Genomic DNA, 20047 nt, shown 5'->3' with positions numbered 1-20047 from the left:
TGTCTTTGGCATGTGGAGAAATTGACAATAAAGCTGACTTTGACTTTGACTTTGACTATAAGCCTTTTCAGCCATTTTTGCAGGTCCAACATCGAGCCCATATGTGAAACTTTTCCAAAAACAACAAAAAAAAGGTCTGCTGTCATAGCATAGTATGAGAATATTTTTGAGACCCAAGCAGTTTCTTGTGAAGCTAGCCCCTCCGCTTCTGATGGCTGCATGGGTGATGTCATCCACCCCGTATCTATTTGTGCATTTGCTTGTGGCCGTGTTTGTCCGATTGCGCCACGGCTTCTGTTACTTCCAGCGTAAAAGAGGCTTTTTGTTCTCTGCCAACAAGTCATTGTGTCCTGATTTAGATGCACGCTCTCCATTTATGGAGAACAAACTAAATGTTTCATTCAAGCGGTGCTGTGTGTGTAGCTCGTGAAGGATAACAGCTGATCTCCTGAACACCAACATTGTTTCTAATCATCTGCGCATCCATCATTCTAACTACGAGAGAGCCTGTGAAATTGGTGAGGGACCATTGTCTCCATAATAGCTGAATAATGTCCACTGTCATGTGTCATTGCCCGGGATGATGCCAGTGAAGGGAGGGCTTTGTTGAAAACAATCTTTGTTCGAGACGATTGAATCGAGGCCATCTGTGACTTCTTCCCTGGCCGTGGAGAAACGAAACGCTCCGCGTGTCGTAGCTGAAGCCGAGCAAGCTGTGAGCAATGAGCTACCGATGGCATTTGACTGTGTTTGTACTGCGCTGTGCCAATGTTGTGCCTGCGAGGCTCCCAGCTCGACAAACCCAAGCAAACACCCTGCTTTATTGATAGCATTTGGCTGATCTTTTTGCGCGCCCGCCACGACGTGTATGTCGGCTCGTGTTTTTCCAGGCCTCCCCTGACAACGCAAACAAACTTTGCAACCGAGCTTTTTCTGACGTTTCAGCCGATAGAAGCCCTTCGAATATCGACAAGGTCTCGCCGTGCCTTTGTGTGCCCTTCCGCTCTCAAGGATTCGTAAAGACTCGTACCCGGCTCGCCAGTTCGGTCATGACAAATACGGAAACTAAATTCTTCCCAGTCGTTTCCTCTCTGGTTTCGTCTCGGTAACATTATTTTATTAGGAGATCAAAGTCAATCCAGACTGGTGTAGGATTCAAATGAAAACAACTTGTGTCTAGCTGTTGATGTTTTCAAAAGTAGCAAATTCAATATGTGCGTCGCCCCCTTGGTCAATAGGTAGGGCCAAATCCAATAGGTAGGGCCTCACCTCGCCTCGCCTCACCTCACCCCGCCTGGTTTTACTGTGTGAAAACAAGCAGGCTGAAGGAAATGTGAGTAATGCGTCTGCAGTCAAATCAAACATTAAGCCCTAAACCAAGCGTGAATGAGTGAGCTCTTGATGGGCTCTACACACTCTGGATATGAGACCATACTCTCATGCATCATCGGAGATGATAGGTCAGCGCCGCGAAAAATGGCCAAACAAACCAATCAGAAAATCGAAATGTCTACTTAAATAAGATGTGTTTTGCAAATGAGTTTATTATTCTCGGGCAGACCTGGCACTTATTACAAATGACTACAAGATAATTGCCTTGCCTGGTGTCAGCCGGGCTCGACTTTAATTGAGCCGCCCTCGCCTAGAATTTACTGTAACTGGGATCAGAAGATCATATTCATCTTTTTGTGAAGTTCAACTTTGAGCAGTTCTACGTGTTTGCCGATGGAAATTTCATTGTTCTAACAATGCGTCATTTATACGGTCGGATGGTAAATTGAAGAGTTGACCTGACCACGACTGACCTTAAAGATACTGACTCAAACAATTGTAAGTCAATCTGTGCTGTATTTCATCTTTTCTTTGCGCCAGAGAAAAATTCTTGGGTGAGTTTGTCAATGTTTTTTAACATATATTTCTGACTTTCAGAGAATCTCAGGTGAATTCAATTGAAAATGAATCACTGCTTTTCGGAAATGAAAAAATGTTGGAAAACTCAAAGGAATGTATAAGTTTTGAAGGTCTCTTTTTTTAACAGGTGGTATAATAACTCATATTGTGTTGCAAAATGAGACAGCTCAGTATGATGTGGTGCGATTGTACACCACTGCAAAATACAATTTAGAACATATGAAAATATCAGACTTTTTTTTCCTGCTCTTCTATTGGATCTCATTCAACGTGCAGTGTACCTACCAAATTGTCTTTTCGCTTCTCTTGTGTGCGTGCAAGTTGCGTCACGGCTTCTCTGCAGGTGCACAACGTTATCAGCGTGGACAATTAATTACTGTAATTAGTCTTGCTATGGGCAATAAGGGTCTGATAGGACTGATGGCCTCCAGCCCACAGGCCCTCTCAGACCGTTTACCCACTGTGATAAATTTGTAAAGTCACTAATCGGACACGTTCATCACTTTGGCCAGAGCGCAGCGTTCAGCTGTTTGCTGTTGCATTAAGGCTTGTTATCGCGCTCGGAACCAACAGAAAAAGGGGAACGGCCTTTAAGTCCACACACACACACACACACAATTGTGAGACTTTCATAATCATCTTTTACAACTGCCAGTTGTCATAAAAAAATGTTGTGGCTAATTGCTATCCGGTGGAAGTTTATGGTTTGAAGGAAGTGAGGAGGAAAACTTCTCTCATCTTCTCTCAATCTCTTTCTTGTTGGTCAATAAAGCCGTAATGGAGTCGGGCACTGATAGGAGGATTGTTCACTGTGAAGAGCGCCATCCCTCCCTCCCTTCCTCCCTCCCTCCCTCCCTTCCTCCCTCCCTCAGGAAGCAGGAGGCCACCCGGAATTCAAGCATCTCCTCAAGTCCTTTGAAGATTTTGCTCTTTTCCACCTTCCCGTAGCCTCTTTCTGTCTGATCCGTCTTCATCCCCTCTCTCTTGGAGGTGTTTCACTCATCCTATTCTTGATGCTGTCTTTTATCCGGATCACTCCTTTAGCCTTTGGATTAGCATCGAAAAAAAAATCATGCATCTCCCCTGTGGTTTAAGTGCGATTGATGCTAATTGGAGGCAGGGAAACTCTTTAAGTTGTGCCCCGCAGGTCTGTTTGCTCACCTGGTGGGGGGGCGGCCGGCCGGCCGGCCCCGTGCGTGTGCACGTGTGTGTGAGTGTGTTGACCCTGTTTGTGCCCTGGTTTTAACCCCATCGAGGCCATTCTCAACCAGTGTATTGTGAGAGCTCTTAAGGTGTGCCGCGGGAAATGAACACATTTCACTTCATTTGTTCAAAAACAAAATATTTATTTAAGTGTCTTTTTTCATTGGTCGATAACTGTAGAACATCTATTATCACTGTTTTAACATTTGTGCGATGCCATTTTTCAAACTTCAAGTTTCTGCCTTGGCTCAATAAAGGTCGGCAATTTTGATTTGATTGGAAAATGAATCGTCCACATGGTGGTCACAGCATGCAACATTTATATGAAGTGCTTCTGAAATGAAAAACTGAAAATTACAATTGCCTGATTGTTGAAATTGCACACTAACACAGGCACATTTTTATCTTCAGTTTTGATGAGATCGGGACATCTTTTTTGTCCATCACTGCTGAATGGCATTGTAAGTCGCTTTTGAATATTTTCAATCAATCAGCTCTTAAGAAAATGACTTCTTTTTTTTAATATACATAAGAAAACGCCGCTTGCAGAGAACAGTCACTTTGTGTTCCGTTACAGTTAGCAGACACGCTATCGAAGGAGCAAATTGGATTGGCATTACAGTACGTAAGCCTTCCCTTCCACCCTGATGAGCGCCGGCAAACAAATTGGATCGGCGCTGTGTAAATCTAAAGCCGTTTGATGAGCCGAACGGGCAAATTGAATTCTCCACAATGTAAATCTTTATCAGCCCTGTGCCGTGCCGTGCCGCGCCGCACCTCCTTCTGCTTAAATCAAGTGATCATTCCATGCTGTTTGGAGACACGTGCAATCTCGATTGGCCATTTGCCGCCACCGCCACCGCCGCACCTAATCTGTTTTTGATGACTGTGTAGGGATGTAGTCATACATATCGGCAACTGAGTCTTCCCTGGCCAGCCAGCCAGCCAGCCAGCCAGCCAGCCAGCCAGCTCCGCCTAGATTGCTCTCATTCTCGCCATTATTCTGCCTTTACCTCATTCCCTCCCTCTGTCTTTCTCTCATTTCTCTCCGCCAAACACACACTCACAACCTGCGCAGTTGGCAGAGAAATATTACTTTGATTAAGCCGTTCGTATGTGTTGATTTAAGAGATTACTCGGATGACTAGTCATGCTAATGGACCTCCTGTTGTTTTCTTGAAATGACTTGGATCACTTTGTGCTATAAAGCAGAAGATGTCATTGTTTTCAACACTTTCATATCTCACATTTAGATTACAGGTGGCAGTTGAGATGTATTTGCATTCATGTTGATATGGATTCTTCATAGCTATTATTATTTGTTTCAATCAATGAAAGTTTTGATTGCAAAATTCAATTGAAACAAAACCTGAGTGATGAATGTTACTGACTGTGTCTGCCAGCTACCCATACAGTGAAGACAGCAGTCAGGGGAAGCAGTACATGAACACCAGATGCCCTGCCTGGTGTGACCGAATCCTCATGTCTTCATCTGCCAGAGACCTCGTCTTAAAGGTCAGCTTCATCCTCCTGATTATCATCAAATGACATTTAAGATGTTTTTGTCCATTTAATGGCCGTCACAACCTGTTCGAGTGAGTGAACGCGCAGTTTAACGCCCGCAAATTGGGATCTTTAGTAAATCAGGCCTATCGAGTTCCTGGGGGCCTCATCTTGTTCATAAAACCACAGTTTGTGTCTTCAGGCAGGCACTGTGTTCTCTCCTGCTTCACTCATTTGTTTACTGTATGCTTTGCAAAACAGCCCTGTTATATGATCATGTCAATGAAAAAGAGGCCAAGATAAAAAGCTTGCGTGACCTACGAGAACTAGCAAGCAAGCATTTTTGATCCTAGCGCTTGGATTCTGAGCACATATTTGGGTGCGGAGAGCCAAACATTGCCGCGTTCAGCTGTGTAACGAGATGTACCCTCAACGGGGGTCCGCTCAGGAAGTTTGACTTTCTTTTGTTCAGCGCAAATGAGGAATTCCTTCCTGACCTTTCCTCTTTGCTGACCGACAATAAGCGCACAACGCTAAGTTGAAGAAAAGCGTTGGCGCACCTGGGCTGTTTGCCGTGTTTCCGTGGAGCGAAAGCTAATGACGACAGTTAGTGTGTCCGCAGATTGGCTGATGATTCACTGAGCACACGTTGCCCGGCTCTGAGCATTACAGATTGTTGAGACATGGGCCTGTAAACAGGCCAGCGCGTGGCGTCATCTATCATGGCACGGTCGGTTAACTCGCCATCATGTTATTTTCTGCTTGCCGAGCCCTAACACGCCAAAGGTTGCCTGCTGGCTGCGCGGCGCGGCGGCACCGGCTCCACGAGCGACGGTAATGAATGTTTAGCCGAGCGAGCGAACGAGCGAGCGCTCCTCCTCCGCCGGAGGGGCCCCGGGTAATTTGTTTATCTGTCTAAAGATTACGCAGCCTGAAAATGCCCAATTTTATGCCGCCTTTGTAAATGATCAAGTGCGCCTTTGATGAATGTATGCGCGGGCTTTGGGACATATAGAGAGGTGCCGGTGCAGAGAAAAAGGTAGCGTGAGGTGGCGCCTCTGTGCGTGCTGACCCCGCTCCGCCGTCGGATTGGCCTGAAGTTAATTTGGATTTGGCTTTATGGTTCATTCTCGAGCTCCCTGTCTCTTTTCTTCTGAACCGCTTGTGCACTTTACCGTGTCACAATGAGTGTGTGTGCATGCATACGCACGAGTGTGTGTGTGTGTGTGTGTGTGTGTGGTGGGGGCGGGATGATGGCTATTTAAAAACTCTTTAGTTCAACCAGACAAGTGTGATTTATTCTCCAGTCTGCAGATACACGTCTGCATGGGTAACAGCTTCTTTGTGTGCGCAAAGTGAAATTGAAACACGATTCCCTCAGATGGGCTGGAGATTCCGGCGACAGTGCATGGCGTTTTGAGAAGCAAAACACACACTTTATAAATGACTTCTGTGTTTCATTTCTCTTCACTGGTCAGGGCACAAGTTGGTAAGAGGATCTCAAAAGGTGTTTTCGCCTCAGTGGCGACAACTGTGAGAGAGGTTGTTTTGCAACTTTTTGCAAAAAGTAGATTGGGTTGCGCTAACTTACTTTTTTTTTTTTTTTTAATCAGCAATTTTGTATTACCATGTGACGTCCTCCCTAGAGGTTCAAGCAAATATAAAAAAAAATCTACAAGTGAGACATTTGCTGTGTTTTAGAACATCTGAAGCCAATATGAAATGCAGGTGTAATCATTTTCTAAAAAACGTCTTTATTCATGATATTCCTTTTAATTTAATATTTAATTTTGATTTTATTACGAACCAGGCGTACCTTATGCAATTGCAGACTATTCACGTAAGCATGTTGTTGTCTCTTTGTTCTTTGCTGTACTCATCGTTTTCTTTTTATTTGCAGCCAGAAAATGAGGAGAAGTCTGTCGTCTATGATAACATCGGGGCCAATGTCTGCATGGGGGACCACAAGGTACCAAACACTGTGTGGCTTTATGTGTAGGACTTTAATGCTGCCAAGTTGAGGGAGAAATTCCACATTGTCAGAACTGATAGGTTACTACAGGTATTTGTAATCCTTCCCATGTTTTATAGTCTTATGTTAATTTGATTCAGACATTTTAAATCTGTTGAATATTAAGTGTTTGTACTCACTGACCACATTAGGTACACCTGCAAAGTCTAATACGCCAATAAAAGAGCAGCATCAACATTATCATTAATACGTACCTGTACACTTAAATTATATTATCCTACTTTATTTGCAAAAAAGAGCATTCTTTTCTCATACTCATGGATTGGATGCTGTGAGGGAAACTGAGTTGTCACACTAGCACAAAAATACGGTACATTTACTGGAAGCCGGATATGCTGTATGTACAAACAAATGAAATGGAAAGGACTCATATTGACAAGACAAAAAAAAAAAAGAAATGCTAATTCTGTGATCTGAAGTGAACGTGACATGAGATCACACGTATGATGGTCGAGCTGCCATGTTTGCATGAAGGCGCACATGATGCCGCCGCTTGTGTTTTCCGTAATAGCGCAAGGCTTGGGATGGCATAGACAGCTTCACCGTGACTCCTTTCAAGGATCTTCAGTAGTCATTTTCAGATCTATGACCCAAATGTATTGCAGAGGACGAGGGGGGCCCCTGATGTTAAACAGTGTGGCTTCAGTGTGCTCGGCGTCAGACAGCGGAGCGGCTCTGGCTCTGAATGAGAGGCGCCTTAAGTCAGGTCTTTCATGCTTACTCACTGTGACATAGGCGCTGACGTGTGTGTGCGAGGTGACCCGAGCGGGCGGGCGAGCGAGCGCATACTGCGACCGGCCCTCAGCGCTCAGCCGCACACTGGTGCTAAAATCACAGCTGGTTATGTTTAAAAAATGTCCCACATTGTTAGCGGGAAGGCACCAAAACACACCGGCCTGGTATGTGAGTTTAACCTCTGACACACGAAAGCTTCCACTTGTCAAGCGGGGCAATAATAATCAAGTGTTCAGGAACTGCTTTCTTCTGAATGTGACTTTTCGGCATCTTCTCACTGCCATTTGTCTCTCCCTCCTTGCAGCCTGTCTTCCTGTCCTTCCGAATAACACCGGGGGCAGGTAAACGTAATGCAAATAAGCACAAGTGTTGTGTGGTGCAGTGATGTCGTGGTAAATATGCTTTCTTTTTATTTCTTACACTTACTCATCATTTTTTGATTTGTGAATCCCACATGGTCACTTTAAGAGTCTTGATTCAATCCGTACTATGGACAAATGTGTTAGGACACGTGCGATAGGAATTGTGAGTGATGAAGACTTTGGGGGTCTGGATTTTCAATTGAATTTCCATTTGTACTGAGTCACTAACTCTGAGTATTTTAGCAATCATCAAGCTAAAATATTTATAAGATGTGGAGTGTGAAAAGTTCCATTCATTCTCTGTGTCTAAATGATGTCAATGTAATTTCACATCTTTCTTGAATTCATGTCAGACATACCAACGAACCACATTATCAAAAAATGATCAACAATATTAGTCCACACACACCTAATAATACACCTCCCAAATTTATAGAGTGTTCTTTGTTATTGCATTACATTGCACATTTTGGTTTGTTATGAGGAGAAACTTTTTTTCTACCACCCGCAATTGCCTGGTGACCATTCCAGGGTGTCTCTTGCCCAATGGATGGCTCCAGCTCCAGCTCCCGTGCGGGTCTCTAATGAGGTCAAGCGCTATACAAGTGGATGGATGGACTTGCATGGTTCCTATTTTGCCACTTTAAGAGCATGTGTGAGGTCGGAGGACACTCATAGGGGACTAAGAGTCAACGTCTGTTGTATTTCATCCCGAGGTCTTTGAGGGTGTTGAGGTCAGGGTTCTCGCATTCTTTCATTCCAAACTATGCATTGCCACTCTGGATCCAAATAGGGCCCTTCAATTTCAACGCATAGACTTCATTATTCACAATGTCCATGGTAAAAACCTGATGATGACTTCATCATAAAATGTGTTCTAAAACCTTTGTCCAAATAGTATGAGCTCACACATCACGTTTGCTAATTGCTTAAAATGCTGCAGTCATTTTAAGACGTTTACTCACAAACTTGAGCTTTGGTGTGCATTTAAAAATGTCGCCGTTACATTTCTACTTGTACTTAAAAACGGATCCTGTCTTCCGCCCCACAGGAAATTGTTGCCAAAGGGGGGAGAATATATTCTGTGAAGCGCCTCTGTGAGAACACAAGGAGAGGAACACACACACACATTTGACCACACACACGTGCAAACACATCCACGCACGCACGCACGCACGCACGCACGCACACTTTGCACAAGCATACACTGAAGAAGAAGCTATCCAAACTTTTCCAGCAGTGCTGAGCAGCCGTCCCCACAGCTCATTCAGTTGAAAGCACGTCGTTTTTCCTCTCCATAAAACACTTGTTGAAAATGTGGACCAGCACCCGAGGGTGTGAGGGCCCCGGCCGGCTCCAGACAAGTCACACATCGCTGACCTCACCGTTGCCATGCAACCCCCCCACCCCCACCCCAGCACCCCTCACAGAAAGAAATAGAAGAGGATGGACGAATGGGACGGCAGGCCTAATTGTTGCCAAAACTCTAATGGAAAAATCAGTTGTGCCACACATGATTGCCATTCTTTTTCTGCCTTTATGTCTATGTGTAAGAAGTTTTAAGAAGAAAAAAAAGTGCAATGCAAACGACTTCTATCTATTTCAATAGGTTAATTTGTACGTTGGACAGAATAACATTAGGCTCGTTGCTGGTTTTAGTGCTTTTCTCTTATTCCTTTGAAAGAACTTTTCAGTTCATTTCAGCCGTCTCTATATAAATATAAGGTGTGTGTGTGTGTGTGTTTTTTTCTCCTCGCTGCCATACATGACCACATCATTTGAGTCTTGTTTTATATACTGTACTTTTTAAAGAGAGATAATTTATAAATCTTGCGTTTGGGAGATCCTTGCAGCCACGATGACCTTTGAGTAATGATGAGAAAGTGTCCAACCACGGTGATTTATTCCTCTCCAAGAATGTTTTTAAGCAGTGCCATAGACCATGCAAAGTGTATAAATTTTCATATATAGCACACTCACGTTATTGCATTATTATCATTCTTACTCTAATTTATTTCTACTTCATAATAATAATATGGTTCTGAATGTAATATTTTAGGTAGGAGTGGGTGTCCTTTTGTCAATTTTGTTACTGCTGTTATGGTGCCAAGTACACAGAAATGAAGTGTGGAAATAAGGATATGGTTCCAAAAAATGGTTATTTTTAAAAAAAGAGTAACTCTAAATGCAAGAAAAGACCAAGTAAAAGAATTTGCTTTTATTTGCGTTCCATGTAGCCTGCAACAGTCTTCAGTGCAAAAAAAAAAAAGAGCATTTATACGTGACTGGGAATGCCTGTTTTGTTTTTATGGTTTGAATTTATTACACTACACGTGTTAAGTCGTTAGATTGATCCTCTGTGATTTTTGTTTTCATTTAAAACACTGCAAGTGGAAAATAATTTCATGCCTGCTGCAGAATGTGTTTTTGTGTGTGTGTGTGTGCGCGTGCGTGCGTGTGCGTTTGGGTTGTTAGGCAAACAAGTAGGGAAATGATAAAACAAAGTGATGCTTGTTTTTGTTCCCGCTGCTCGTTGTGAGTTTACTGTGGGACTATGAGCCGCAGTTTCCTTCACTCCATTTTACAGTATCAAAGCAAATAGAGATTTTATTCCAGCCCCTGTGGAGCGCCTCATGGCCTACAGGTGATGCACTTGCCAAGCAATAAACATTAGAGCTCACCCAATGCCTCCTTGTCCTTTTTTAACTAGTCAATAATGTCTATCTGCACTTAAATTGATCATCAATTCAATCAATTGTTTTTTTATTTTATTTTGTTAATATGTGTTGCTGAAGTCATTCCAACTCAGAACAAAGCCGCAGTAGCCGTAGGCCTTTATCTGTTCAAACGTTTCATCAGCCTCTTTGTTTTCCATTTATTTTTGTCAAAAAAATAAATGGAAAACAAATGTACAGCCGTTATCCCATCAGTGTTATTTAGATTGTGTAGTATCTAAAATTGCATAATGTAAAAAATCTCATACTAGAGGATTCAGTTATAATTGAAGACATTTTGAATTTTCCATAAAATTGTGTCCAATGTATAACTTGTTGTTGCCTTTAGCCGATTTTCTTTTGTTGTAAAATAGAAGCTGGGTTATTAATACATTTTTTTTAAATTGTCATGAATAAATATACAATATAGTCCCCAAAATTATAATTCAATCATAAAGTTTAACTTTATGGTTTCTACATTCAATCTCAAATTATTTTATTTTTTCAACATTCTATGAACTTTCAGTCATTTCACATATTTAATTCATATTGAGCCCATACATTAAGACAAAAAACAAAACAGATGCTTGTTAAATAATTTATTCATAATACAAAGTGTTTTTTTCTTTCTTCCTCTCTATAACCGCCCCACAAGCTGCAATAATAATACTCTTTAAAAGCAACAACGAAAAAAAAAACATGGTCCAGTTTTCTATCGTGATGATGAGGTCAAAACACAAATGTGCCAATTACATTTTTTTTTTTTGCACCGTCTATTTACAACATTTTAAAGTGTGCGACTTAAAAAAAGTCAAAACGAAGCAGTGTCTCTGTTATGGAGGAAATAAGCGCGTATCAGGGCTGCGAGGAGGACAGTCCCCCTCCCCACTGCTTTAAACAACATAAGTTATTCATTCTGTAAAAAATATATACACACAATCTCATGTATACTTTGTGGTCTTTGGGCTGCGACGTGCAGCCCCTTAACAATCCGTTTTCGTTCTCTTTGAGCCTTTTAGGACAGTGGATACCCTGCTTAAACTGAGCTTTGAAAGCTTCAGAGCCCCTTCACACCCGACATGTGAAACACGGCTGTTGAGTCCGGATCAGCAAAAAAAGTGAGTCCAAATCATATCCATCCATTTTGTCCCTATAGCGCATGTCCTCGGTCGGGGTCAGGGGTGAACCGAGCCTGCACCCGAGACTGGTCTCCCGCCAATCGCATAAAGACAAGCATTCACACTCGTTCATAAAATGATGACTCTTCATTTAATTTGTCTAAATTATATGTGGAATCAAAATATGACCTATGGGGATCCAAACAAGCACACGGGTTCACTTGTGGATTAGAGTTGCCATCCAGATTGTTTACATTTTTTTGGAACTCCGGTTGTCCCATACGTGTCCTCTCCACGGTGACGGTGTCAGGTGCAAATGGGCTCCGAAAGTCTCGTCTGGACCATCCCCACGCTTTCCCGTGCTGCGGGCGGGGTTATCACAAGGTGTCCGAGCTGTTACTACAGGGGCTGATGAGGGCCAAATTGCTGCCGCCTCCACCGGCGCTTTTGTGCTTTTTCAACAGTCTCGTAATCTTCTCGTCGTCCGAGTTGGGGTCCAGCGGCTTGTTGTACTCGTCGTCCTCGTCGTTGTCCGAGCTCTCCTTCATCTTCTCCGTTTCCGAGTCGTGCTTCTTCTTGGCCGAGGCCATCTCGGCCGCGTGCCTCTTCCTCCACTTGGTCCTCCTGTTCTGGAACCACACCTGATTGTGGACACAAGGCCGCAAGAATGCTCAACAGGTCCTCCCCCAAAAGACAGAGTGAAAGCCATATTTAAAGCTAAAATTCCTTACTTTGACTTGGCTTTCTGTCATCCCCAACGAGTAGGCCAGGCGAGCTCTCTCAGGACCTGCCAGGTACTTGGTCTGCTCGAAGGTTTTTTCCAGTGCAAAAATCTGCTGGCCTGAAAAAGTGGGCCTGGAGTGCTTCTTCTTGCCATCCTTGTCCATCATCAGGCTTGACTGAGCTGCAGAAACAAAAACATGTGCATGGTTACAAATATTTATTGATGCAAAGAAAATGATCCTCGGTTATACATGATTTTGTTAGATATCTCTATGATGACCAAAAAAGAAGTTATGATTAAATCTAATATGGCCTTTTAGTCAAGCCATTATAAAGTTGGCATAATAGTTTTACAAAAAGCAGTAAAACACAATTGTGACTATCAGTATTTTTTTATTTGGATTTGAATTGAACTTTAAACTGTGCTTCTGTATTTATTCAGCTCTCAGTTAAAATTTAAAAAAAAGGTGTAACAAACAAAATAAAAACACTTGTTGAGCCAATGTTGCTTGCTCAGCTTGTTTCACAACCATAGAAACCTTTCAATAATAATAATAATAATAATAATAATAATAATAATAATAATAATATCACGGGATAAACAAATTATTTTGTAGCAGTCTCTCATTGTATTATTGAACTATGTGAAGAGCTTTCTGGGTCTTTTGAGGAAAGTTCTACTATGTAAATCAAATTAACTAACAGACCAAAATTTCCAAGTGTGTGTATAAGTCTATAGCATGTGTCAAAGTCAAGGCCTGGGGGGGTTGGGGGCAGTTGCCAGATCCGGCCTGCCAACTGATTTAATGTGGCCCTCTAGAGCAAATGAAGTATTTACTTTATATTTATTGCAAAATGGAATTGCTCTTTTCACGAGTAAAATGAAATTCCCAGAATTGACCATTTGTCCTCCCTTAAACCAGATTTACAAGCGTTTATTTTTGCAGAAGCGCTAATAAATTGCCAATGAACCAACAGATTTATTTGCTGCTTTTGACTTCTGATTTCATATTAAAATATACCAATGCCAATTTAAGTCAGGGACAATTGTGTAAACGTATGTCATAATAAGATGAGGTGACACGATTCCAACGGCCCTCGCAAGTAAACAAATGAATGTGACACCTCGAGAAAATGTCAGAAAATGGCAAACATTCTTCAGTTTCTTAGCAGCAATAAATAATTGTTCGCTTGATATATTTTGCAGGTTTTCTTTGGGATATTTGCTCGAGATGACTTGAAGCGCTTTGCAGTGCAGCGCAAAGAAGCATTTCCTACTTGAGATCTCCAAACTATTTGCAGGTACTTACAGGGACAGGGCACGCGCGGGTCCCTCCACGGGGATCCCTGCATGACGCCCGGCCAGAAGATGGGCGCCCTCCCTGGGAGCTCGGCCAGCGGCTTGGGGTAACGGGACACGGCGGGGCCGAAGTACATCCCGGCGGCGGCGGCCGCGGCGGCGGTGCTGGCCAGCCCGTTGATGCCGTTGATCCTCGGGAAGCCGGCGGAAAGCAGCTGACCAGCGGTGGTGATGGGTCTCCCCAGGATGTCGCTTATTCCGTGCGGGGTGGCCCCGCTGGCCAGATGCGAGTTGAGGCTGGACAGCGACGGCGCTTTGAAACCGGCCGCCGCAGCAGCCGCCGCCGCTGCAGCCGTCGGGCTCTGCTGCAGCGCGTAAGGAAACAGGGACGTCTTCATCTCGGTCATGTTGTGCAACGCCGCCAGCGGGGTGCTGCCCAGGACGAAAGCACTCTGCCGGTTAGCCTCCATCTGCCCCACGGCTAACATTTGTCAACATGAAGTCGCCGATGAAAGTTAATGGACTCTTCAGTCGGGCGCGTTCCCCGACTATCCCGGTGCGGGAACACACCAATTTTTTCCCAGACGTCCTCTTAGGCGGGCGGGGAGGCTTGCGTGGGCTCCGGGCCAAGTGACAGGAAGTCGGACGTTCTTGTGATGTTCTGGCCGCTTTTGACGGACTCTTTGCGGTGTGTTGCCAGCGAGGAGAGAGCCTCTGATAACAGCGCAGCCGTCTGCACGCTCGGGCCTCCCATTGGCCGAGGCGGAGGACCGCCGTGCGTTGATTGGACGGGATATCCGGGCTTCTCTATTCCGATTGGATGACGCGGAAAAGTCCGCTTCTCCAGCGAGCTGCAGCTGCAGCGCAGCTTGGACGCGCTGCCGAAAAACGGCAACTTCAACGTTGACACCGAAGAGAGGACTCCTTGCAAAGAAAACTCACTGGATTTATTATTTCACTGCGGGCCATCACTTTTAAAAAGTAGGCTAGTATATGTAAATGTCATTCTACATAATACAAGTGGTCTTTCTAATTGTTTGTTTACGACTTGCTTGTCACTCATGCAAATCCGTCCTGTATTTTAAGAACGATTGCACCAATCGTCACAGTTGCGAACTTTTTCTCCGTGAGAAGTTGCGAAATGTGGAATAGGTTTAAGTGCTCGAATTGGTGCTCTCCATTTTATTATTATTATTATTATTATTATTATACAGAAAATGGATAGATGGATGGATGGGTGGATGTACATAAAACGTTTCAATATTATGTACCCACATCTGCGTCAACTTAAATGCAGGAGATATTGCAGTTCATCATCATGACGCATCTAATAGAAAAGATATAACAAATGCACGCAATCAAAATATTAAAAGCTGTTACTGGAGGTAGCGAAGAATAAAATAGACAATCGGAACGATTTTTTAATATAATTGAATTTCGTCGTCATTCAATAATTTTAGACTTTTCATCAAAATAAGATGTCAAATGATTCATTTTTCATGTGATTTATTTGAAACATTGCTTTATTATTTCACTGCTGTATAAAAAAAATTATCTGAAATTAGACCAGAGAAAACTTTGCATTGAATATTCGATTTTAATTATTTTAAACATTTCCCTGACATTTCTTTTTAATTATCCCTATGTTGACTGTTTTCAAAACAACAAGAAGATTAACAACGACCAGTTATCTGAACATTACAGTGTAAAGGACAAAGTTTTACACGAGTTAACTAATGCTTGCATTGGAGACGAAACAATGTTATCACACAAGGAAGGGGGGAATGTGTGTGTGTGTGTGTGTGTGTGTGGGAGGGGGGGCTTCAGTCATCACTGTGAGTGCTGTAATATTTTATGGAGATGTAGGGTTGTAAGAGTGAAATATGACCATGTTGTCATTTGAAAGGCACCAAATGCACCTTGCTTCTCATTTTCTCACCAAGGAAAAGATTGTGATTTTTTAAAAGGTTTTCAACGCGAGCTGATTCACAATTGTGATAGTATGTCTTCAAAGTTGAAAGGGTACACGTTGGGAAGGTTTTCATTTAAATATCACACCTGGCCGCTTCTCACATATTTATGTGCATTCTTTTATAAAATACATTTAGATAATCACTACTGGAACAGCTTGGGAAAGAAACACAATAAATCCCAGGCTCCATCTCAATGGTATATCAAGCAGTCAGTGAGAGATCAATGACAAAAAAATGGGCACTTTTTCATTTTTCATGCAGTTCATCTGCAGCCAAACGCTACTCTGCCAGCCCATACAGGCCGTCACAATAAAACGAAATGGCACTTTCAATTTAATAATAATTGACTTGCATTTACTACATCACTTCATTTTAAACATTCCAAAAATAGCCGTGGTGCTCACAAAACCAAGATTTAAAAACCAAGATTTAAAAAACAAATTCGATTAGATTAAATCAACATCATATTTCATTACAATAATACATTTAAAATGATGTTTTATATATATAGTATATAGGTGTGTGTGTCCTACATAAATCCTACATACTGTATATAAGCACACGCGTGTAATTTGGTTTGCTAACTATAAAACAACGGTACTATCAACATTAAACGCAACATTGAACAGTTTTTGATCACAATTAAATAACAATCTGAACCTGTTGCTCGGCCGCGATGCGGGCAAATAAGAGGGTCTGATTTATGCCATTAAAAGTCTATTGTTATTTGTAATAATGGCTCCCTCCACCAGAGGCCTTTGTCTATCCATCGAATGGATAGAAAGGGTTAATAAAGATGGAAACGATAAGATTATCGGCCTGTAATCTGGGCACAGATGGCAAGGAAAAAGATCTCACGGGGCAAGATAAACAGATGTTTGCACACAAGAAGGCACCAGCTCGGCTATCTCAATTCCTGATTTCTTTCATTGCTTCCTTTCAATGTCTCACATCTCATTACAAATGACACACTTGACGGCCTGAAGATGAAAATACGCACACAAAAAAAAACCGTTTGTGTTTTCAAGTGAAAACAGGGATGCAACAATTATTCGTCAAAGTTTAATCAATGGCTTAAAGCGCTGAAAAGATGTGTGGCTGCATGGTACAAATTAAAAGAAGCGTCGAGCACTTAACAGCCAATGCGCTTGGAAAACAGGTAGTTGGCGCCACCCTGTGGTGAAAGTCTAAATCGTGACTGAAATCTGCTTGCCGGTCAAACAAACGCTATAATAATGTATTGTTTGTATGCAAAATTCAAAATAAATATCTAAATATGATATTTCTATAGATTAAAATATTTCAAACTTTAGCTGGGCGTAATTCTGATTATTTCATCTAATATATAATGAAAACTAGCATTCAGTTTTCAGAAAATTGAAATATTACATGAGACCAATTTCTTTAATAATACATTTTAAGCATGTTTGTGACATTTGTGAAGACCAATTTCTTAAAAACATTTTAGGAAACAAAAGTACAACTAATTAGTTATGAGTGACGCATTAAAAATTGTGTATAGGAGCACTTCCTGCCTTCATAGACAAAACTGAAAGAAACATTGTCCAATCACCGGAGCCAATTGAATTACTTTTCTCCATCCAGAAACATTAAATAACTTTTTAATGTTTAGTTTTTTAATTAGCCCTAACCACCCAGAAGCATTCAATAAATTTGTAATGATAGCTAATGAATGATACCTGGGTCTTTCAGGATGAGTGTATCATCATTCATGCTTACATGTGTTTTTTCTGAATCTAAATCTAGGAGTAATCCATATTACTGGTTCTCATTCACTTCAACGTTTGTAACCACTAGATGGCAACATTCATTAAGTTAAGCATTGATCTGCAGCCTTGCAGCACCCCCCCATCTTTATATATATATCTGAAGGCTCCATAGGATATTTATTTATGTAAGATTAATTTGAAAAAACCTAAAATGTCCTTGCAATACTACAAGATAAGGGCGCCTAGCTTGAATATTTTTCCACTGTGTTGTTTTCATGTCTCCACAGAATAAAAATGCCATATTATTTTTTTATGTCCGTGGCCCAGTGTAAAGATGAAAGATGGTCAGTTCAAAGAAATGTGAGTTGGATGTTTTCTTTTGCGTCATTACCCTGCTGCATGCCATGCATGAGTGTGCGTTGCAATTGTAAGGATAGACTTGCAAATTTGGAAATTCATCATCCTTCAACCGACAACTGTCTGTCTTTGCAGAGTGGTCAAGTTGGCACTCGTTGGTTGAAGCCCTTCTGTGGACCGGTCTCGAATGCGTCCTGCTTCTTGCTGGAGTCACCCATGATCCCAATGAGGACAAGCAACAAAGCAAATGGCTAGATGAATGGAATGAAATACAGTACGTGCCAATCATGAAACATTAACCTTTTACTAAAATGCTAATGCTTTGGGAAAAAAATCACAGTTGAGAGTATTCGGAAAGTTCATTTGTCAATGATTTCTAACAAATGATGTCTGTGTCCTTTTGGTGAGTCACAGTGTTTGCGCAAAGCCTATACATGCTTGATAACTGGCCTTATTGAATGGCCCTTAGCTTGAATTAAAGACGAAATAATGCTTACAGGCAGGCTTACCTTCAAATGTTAAATAAAATGAAAGTTAAGCATGTTGAAGGTTTGAACTTCTGCTCGGTGTATGTGACACTGGCGTAATAAGTGTCAGCACGGAGATTAATGTAATGTCTCCTGTTAGGCTGCCATCAAGGGTACGGACTGGCTGTTTGGGAGAGTTGGAGCGCCCACAGGGTCAGGTTGATTGATTGCTTTGACACGCAAAGGTCATCATCGCCAGGGCACTGCAGCCTCTGACGCAGCGCGAAGGTCTCAGAAACTGGCGCCATTTGAATTGCCTCCATTTTCCGGTAAATATTTAGCATTTTTTGGGTTCTTAGAGGCCTTTTTCAGGGACGCTGTTGATGTCTGCTGTCGAGGGAGCCGAGTGAAGGCGTGAGAGTATTAAAGTCAGATGAAGGACAAAGGAGGGTATGGAGATTTGGCTGGCATTGTACCGTGTTGTTCTCTGCTTTCAAACGATTGCAGCTTTTGTATCCCTCCTATTATTACAATAAGTTGCTGACCCCGACACAACAGAGGTTAGTTTACATTTGGCTCGGGCTCATTTTTCCCCAACAGTTCAACTGTAGGCCAACATGACATTTTCATCACAAGGCTTTTATAATCAACAGCACAAGATATTAAATCCATCTCATGGTGGTATTATCTTGACTGTACCTATCCTAAATGAAGAAAAAAATCATCTCTGACTCGTGGTCCATCTCCATTCATGCAATGTGGCTCGAGTTCAAGGTAAACCTATGGAAGTCCCAAAAGCGTATGAGGTAACAGAAGTCTTTTTATAATTTGATGAATGTTTCACACAGTTGCTGACTGCCAACGCAGGCCTGAAAGACTCTGCAAAAAAGGCGGCTATGTCACGACTCGTCCCCGGTCAGTCCTTTATGTGTACATTTGGTCATCAATTATGTCTGTGCGCTCGCCCCGCCCCTCCCCTCCCCTCCTGTGTCACCTCACAATCAGTGTGATCACCCTCACCTACATTTCGTTAGCTGTGGTGTATTTAAGTCCTGTCTGCGTGTCCCTCCTGTCGGGTTCTTTGTTGTATGTCGTTGTTACTGCCGTTGTGTTTTTCCCTCGGTTGTATTCTGTTTGCAATACCTGTCGGTCATGTTATTTGTTTGCCAGTTGCTGTCTGTTTCCGTACATGCTCTAATCCAATTCCCTTTTCCAAGCTGCATTTGGTCACCCTGCTCCATTCCACTCTGTGACATGCGAATGCTAGGCCTATTTTAGTAAAATGTTGTGCTCCTTTCCTCATGAAGTCATTACCATATCTGAGAAGTACGATCCGACTGAACGTGTTTTAAAAAGATGCTGATTCTGTGTGCAGGACAAAGAGGAGTGATTCCAGTATTCACAGCTTCAAGTCAGACCAAGGATAAGTAAGTCAGGAAAATGTGTGAGGACCTTGAATGAGTCTTTCAATTTAAGACTCATTTACTGTTGAGCGATTCGGCAAGAGCCGGCTTCTATTGAGCCCCTTTTGAATTTCTCAAAGTATTATTCTCCATTGAGATTTGGAATTGATGCTACCTTCACCAATGTAGACCGCTCACAATAATCTATGACCGTTTCTTTTCTCTCATGCAATTCCTCATTAGAGCAGCTGGTGAGCTGTCAATTCTTTCTTTAGAAACTTTCAAATAAAAGTTGAAGCAATTCAAGGCAACAAATAACACAAAGTAGCAAAAGACTTGGATTCTGATTGGCACTTTGAATTGCAAGGAAATATCAATTGCAAAACACCACAAGAGAGCAGGCAAGGCAGATAATTAGCTACGTAAGCTGAAGGGGCCACTAAGTGAGCCTTGACGAAGGCAACATAACAATGGCTCCATTTTGACATTGCCAATAGGTGTTGAAAAAAAGAAGAA

The 20047-nt window shown here is 42.3% G+C and overlaps 2 protein-coding genes and 1 long non-coding RNA gene across 4 annotated transcripts in view; 2 read left to right on the top strand and 1 right to left on the bottom strand.

Annotated features, from left to right (window-relative positions):
* The window catches only part of inpp5a (inositol polyphosphate-5-phosphatase A), a 76369-nt gene extending 65943 nt beyond the window's left edge, over positions 1-10426 (top strand). Inside the window, exons 13-16 of one of the 2 annotated variants that reach the window (XM_088385898.1) lie at positions 4518-4629; positions 6518-6586; positions 7689-7725; positions 8798-10426. In XM_088385898.1, coding sequence (XP_088242024.1) covers positions 4518-4629; positions 6518-6586; positions 7689-7725; positions 8798-8847 — 268 coding nt within the window. In that variant the 3' untranslated portion in view covers positions 8848-10426. Of the gene's footprint in view, positions 1-4517; positions 4630-6517; positions 6587-7688; positions 7777-8797 lie in introns of both variants that reach the window. The other variant, XM_088385899.1, reaches the window with a different exon arrangement.
* A 618-nt stretch (positions 10427-11044) lies between these two features.
* On the bottom strand, positions 11045-14273 carry nkx6-2 (NK6 homeobox 2). The gene is made up of 3 exons (XM_088384949.1): positions 13612-14273; positions 12310-12482; positions 11045-12219 (listed from the first exon to the last, which is right to left on the bottom strand). The coding sequence occupies exons 1-3, from the start codon at positions 14087-14089 to the stop codon at positions 11956-11958; spliced, it is 915 nt and encodes a 304-aa protein (XP_088241075.1). The 5' UTR covers positions 14090-14273; the 3' UTR covers positions 11045-11955.
* Positions 14274-14491: 218 nt separating this feature from the next.
* On the top strand, positions 14492-20047 carry LOC148392798 (uncharacterized). Its single transcript, XR_015860470.1, has 4 exons — positions 14492-14582; positions 17797-17935; positions 18289-18457; positions 19504-20047. It is a non-coding gene; the product is annotated as an uncharacterized LOC148392798 (long non-coding RNA).

The sequence above is a fragment of the Syngnathus floridae genome, chromosome 9 (assembly GCF_059516105.1).
Source record: "Syngnathus floridae isolate MCC-2025c chromosome 9, RoL_Sflo_1.0, whole genome shotgun sequence".
Classification (NCBI taxonomy): domain Eukaryota; kingdom Metazoa; phylum Chordata; class Actinopteri; order Syngnathiformes; family Syngnathidae; genus Syngnathus; species Syngnathus floridae.
This window is presented reverse-complemented; position numbering and strand designations above follow the sequence as displayed.

What these genes read in the sequence shown, in the direction of transcription:
- nkx6-2 (XM_088384949.1), bottom strand. Translation starts at nt 14,089, where the DNA reads ATGTTAGCCGTGGGGCAGATGGAGGCTAACCGGCAGAGTGCTTTCGTC. An exon ending in CCCGCGCGTGCCCTGTCCCT is followed by an intron (nt 12,483 to 13,611) that starts GTAAGTACCTGC and finishes TTGTTTCTGCAG; the next exon opens with CTCAGTCAAGCCTGATGATG. An exon ending in TGACAGAAAGCCAAGTCAAA is followed by an intron (nt 12,220 to 12,309) that starts GTAAGGAATTTT and finishes GTCCACAATCAG; the next exon opens with GTGTGGTTCCAGAACAGGAG.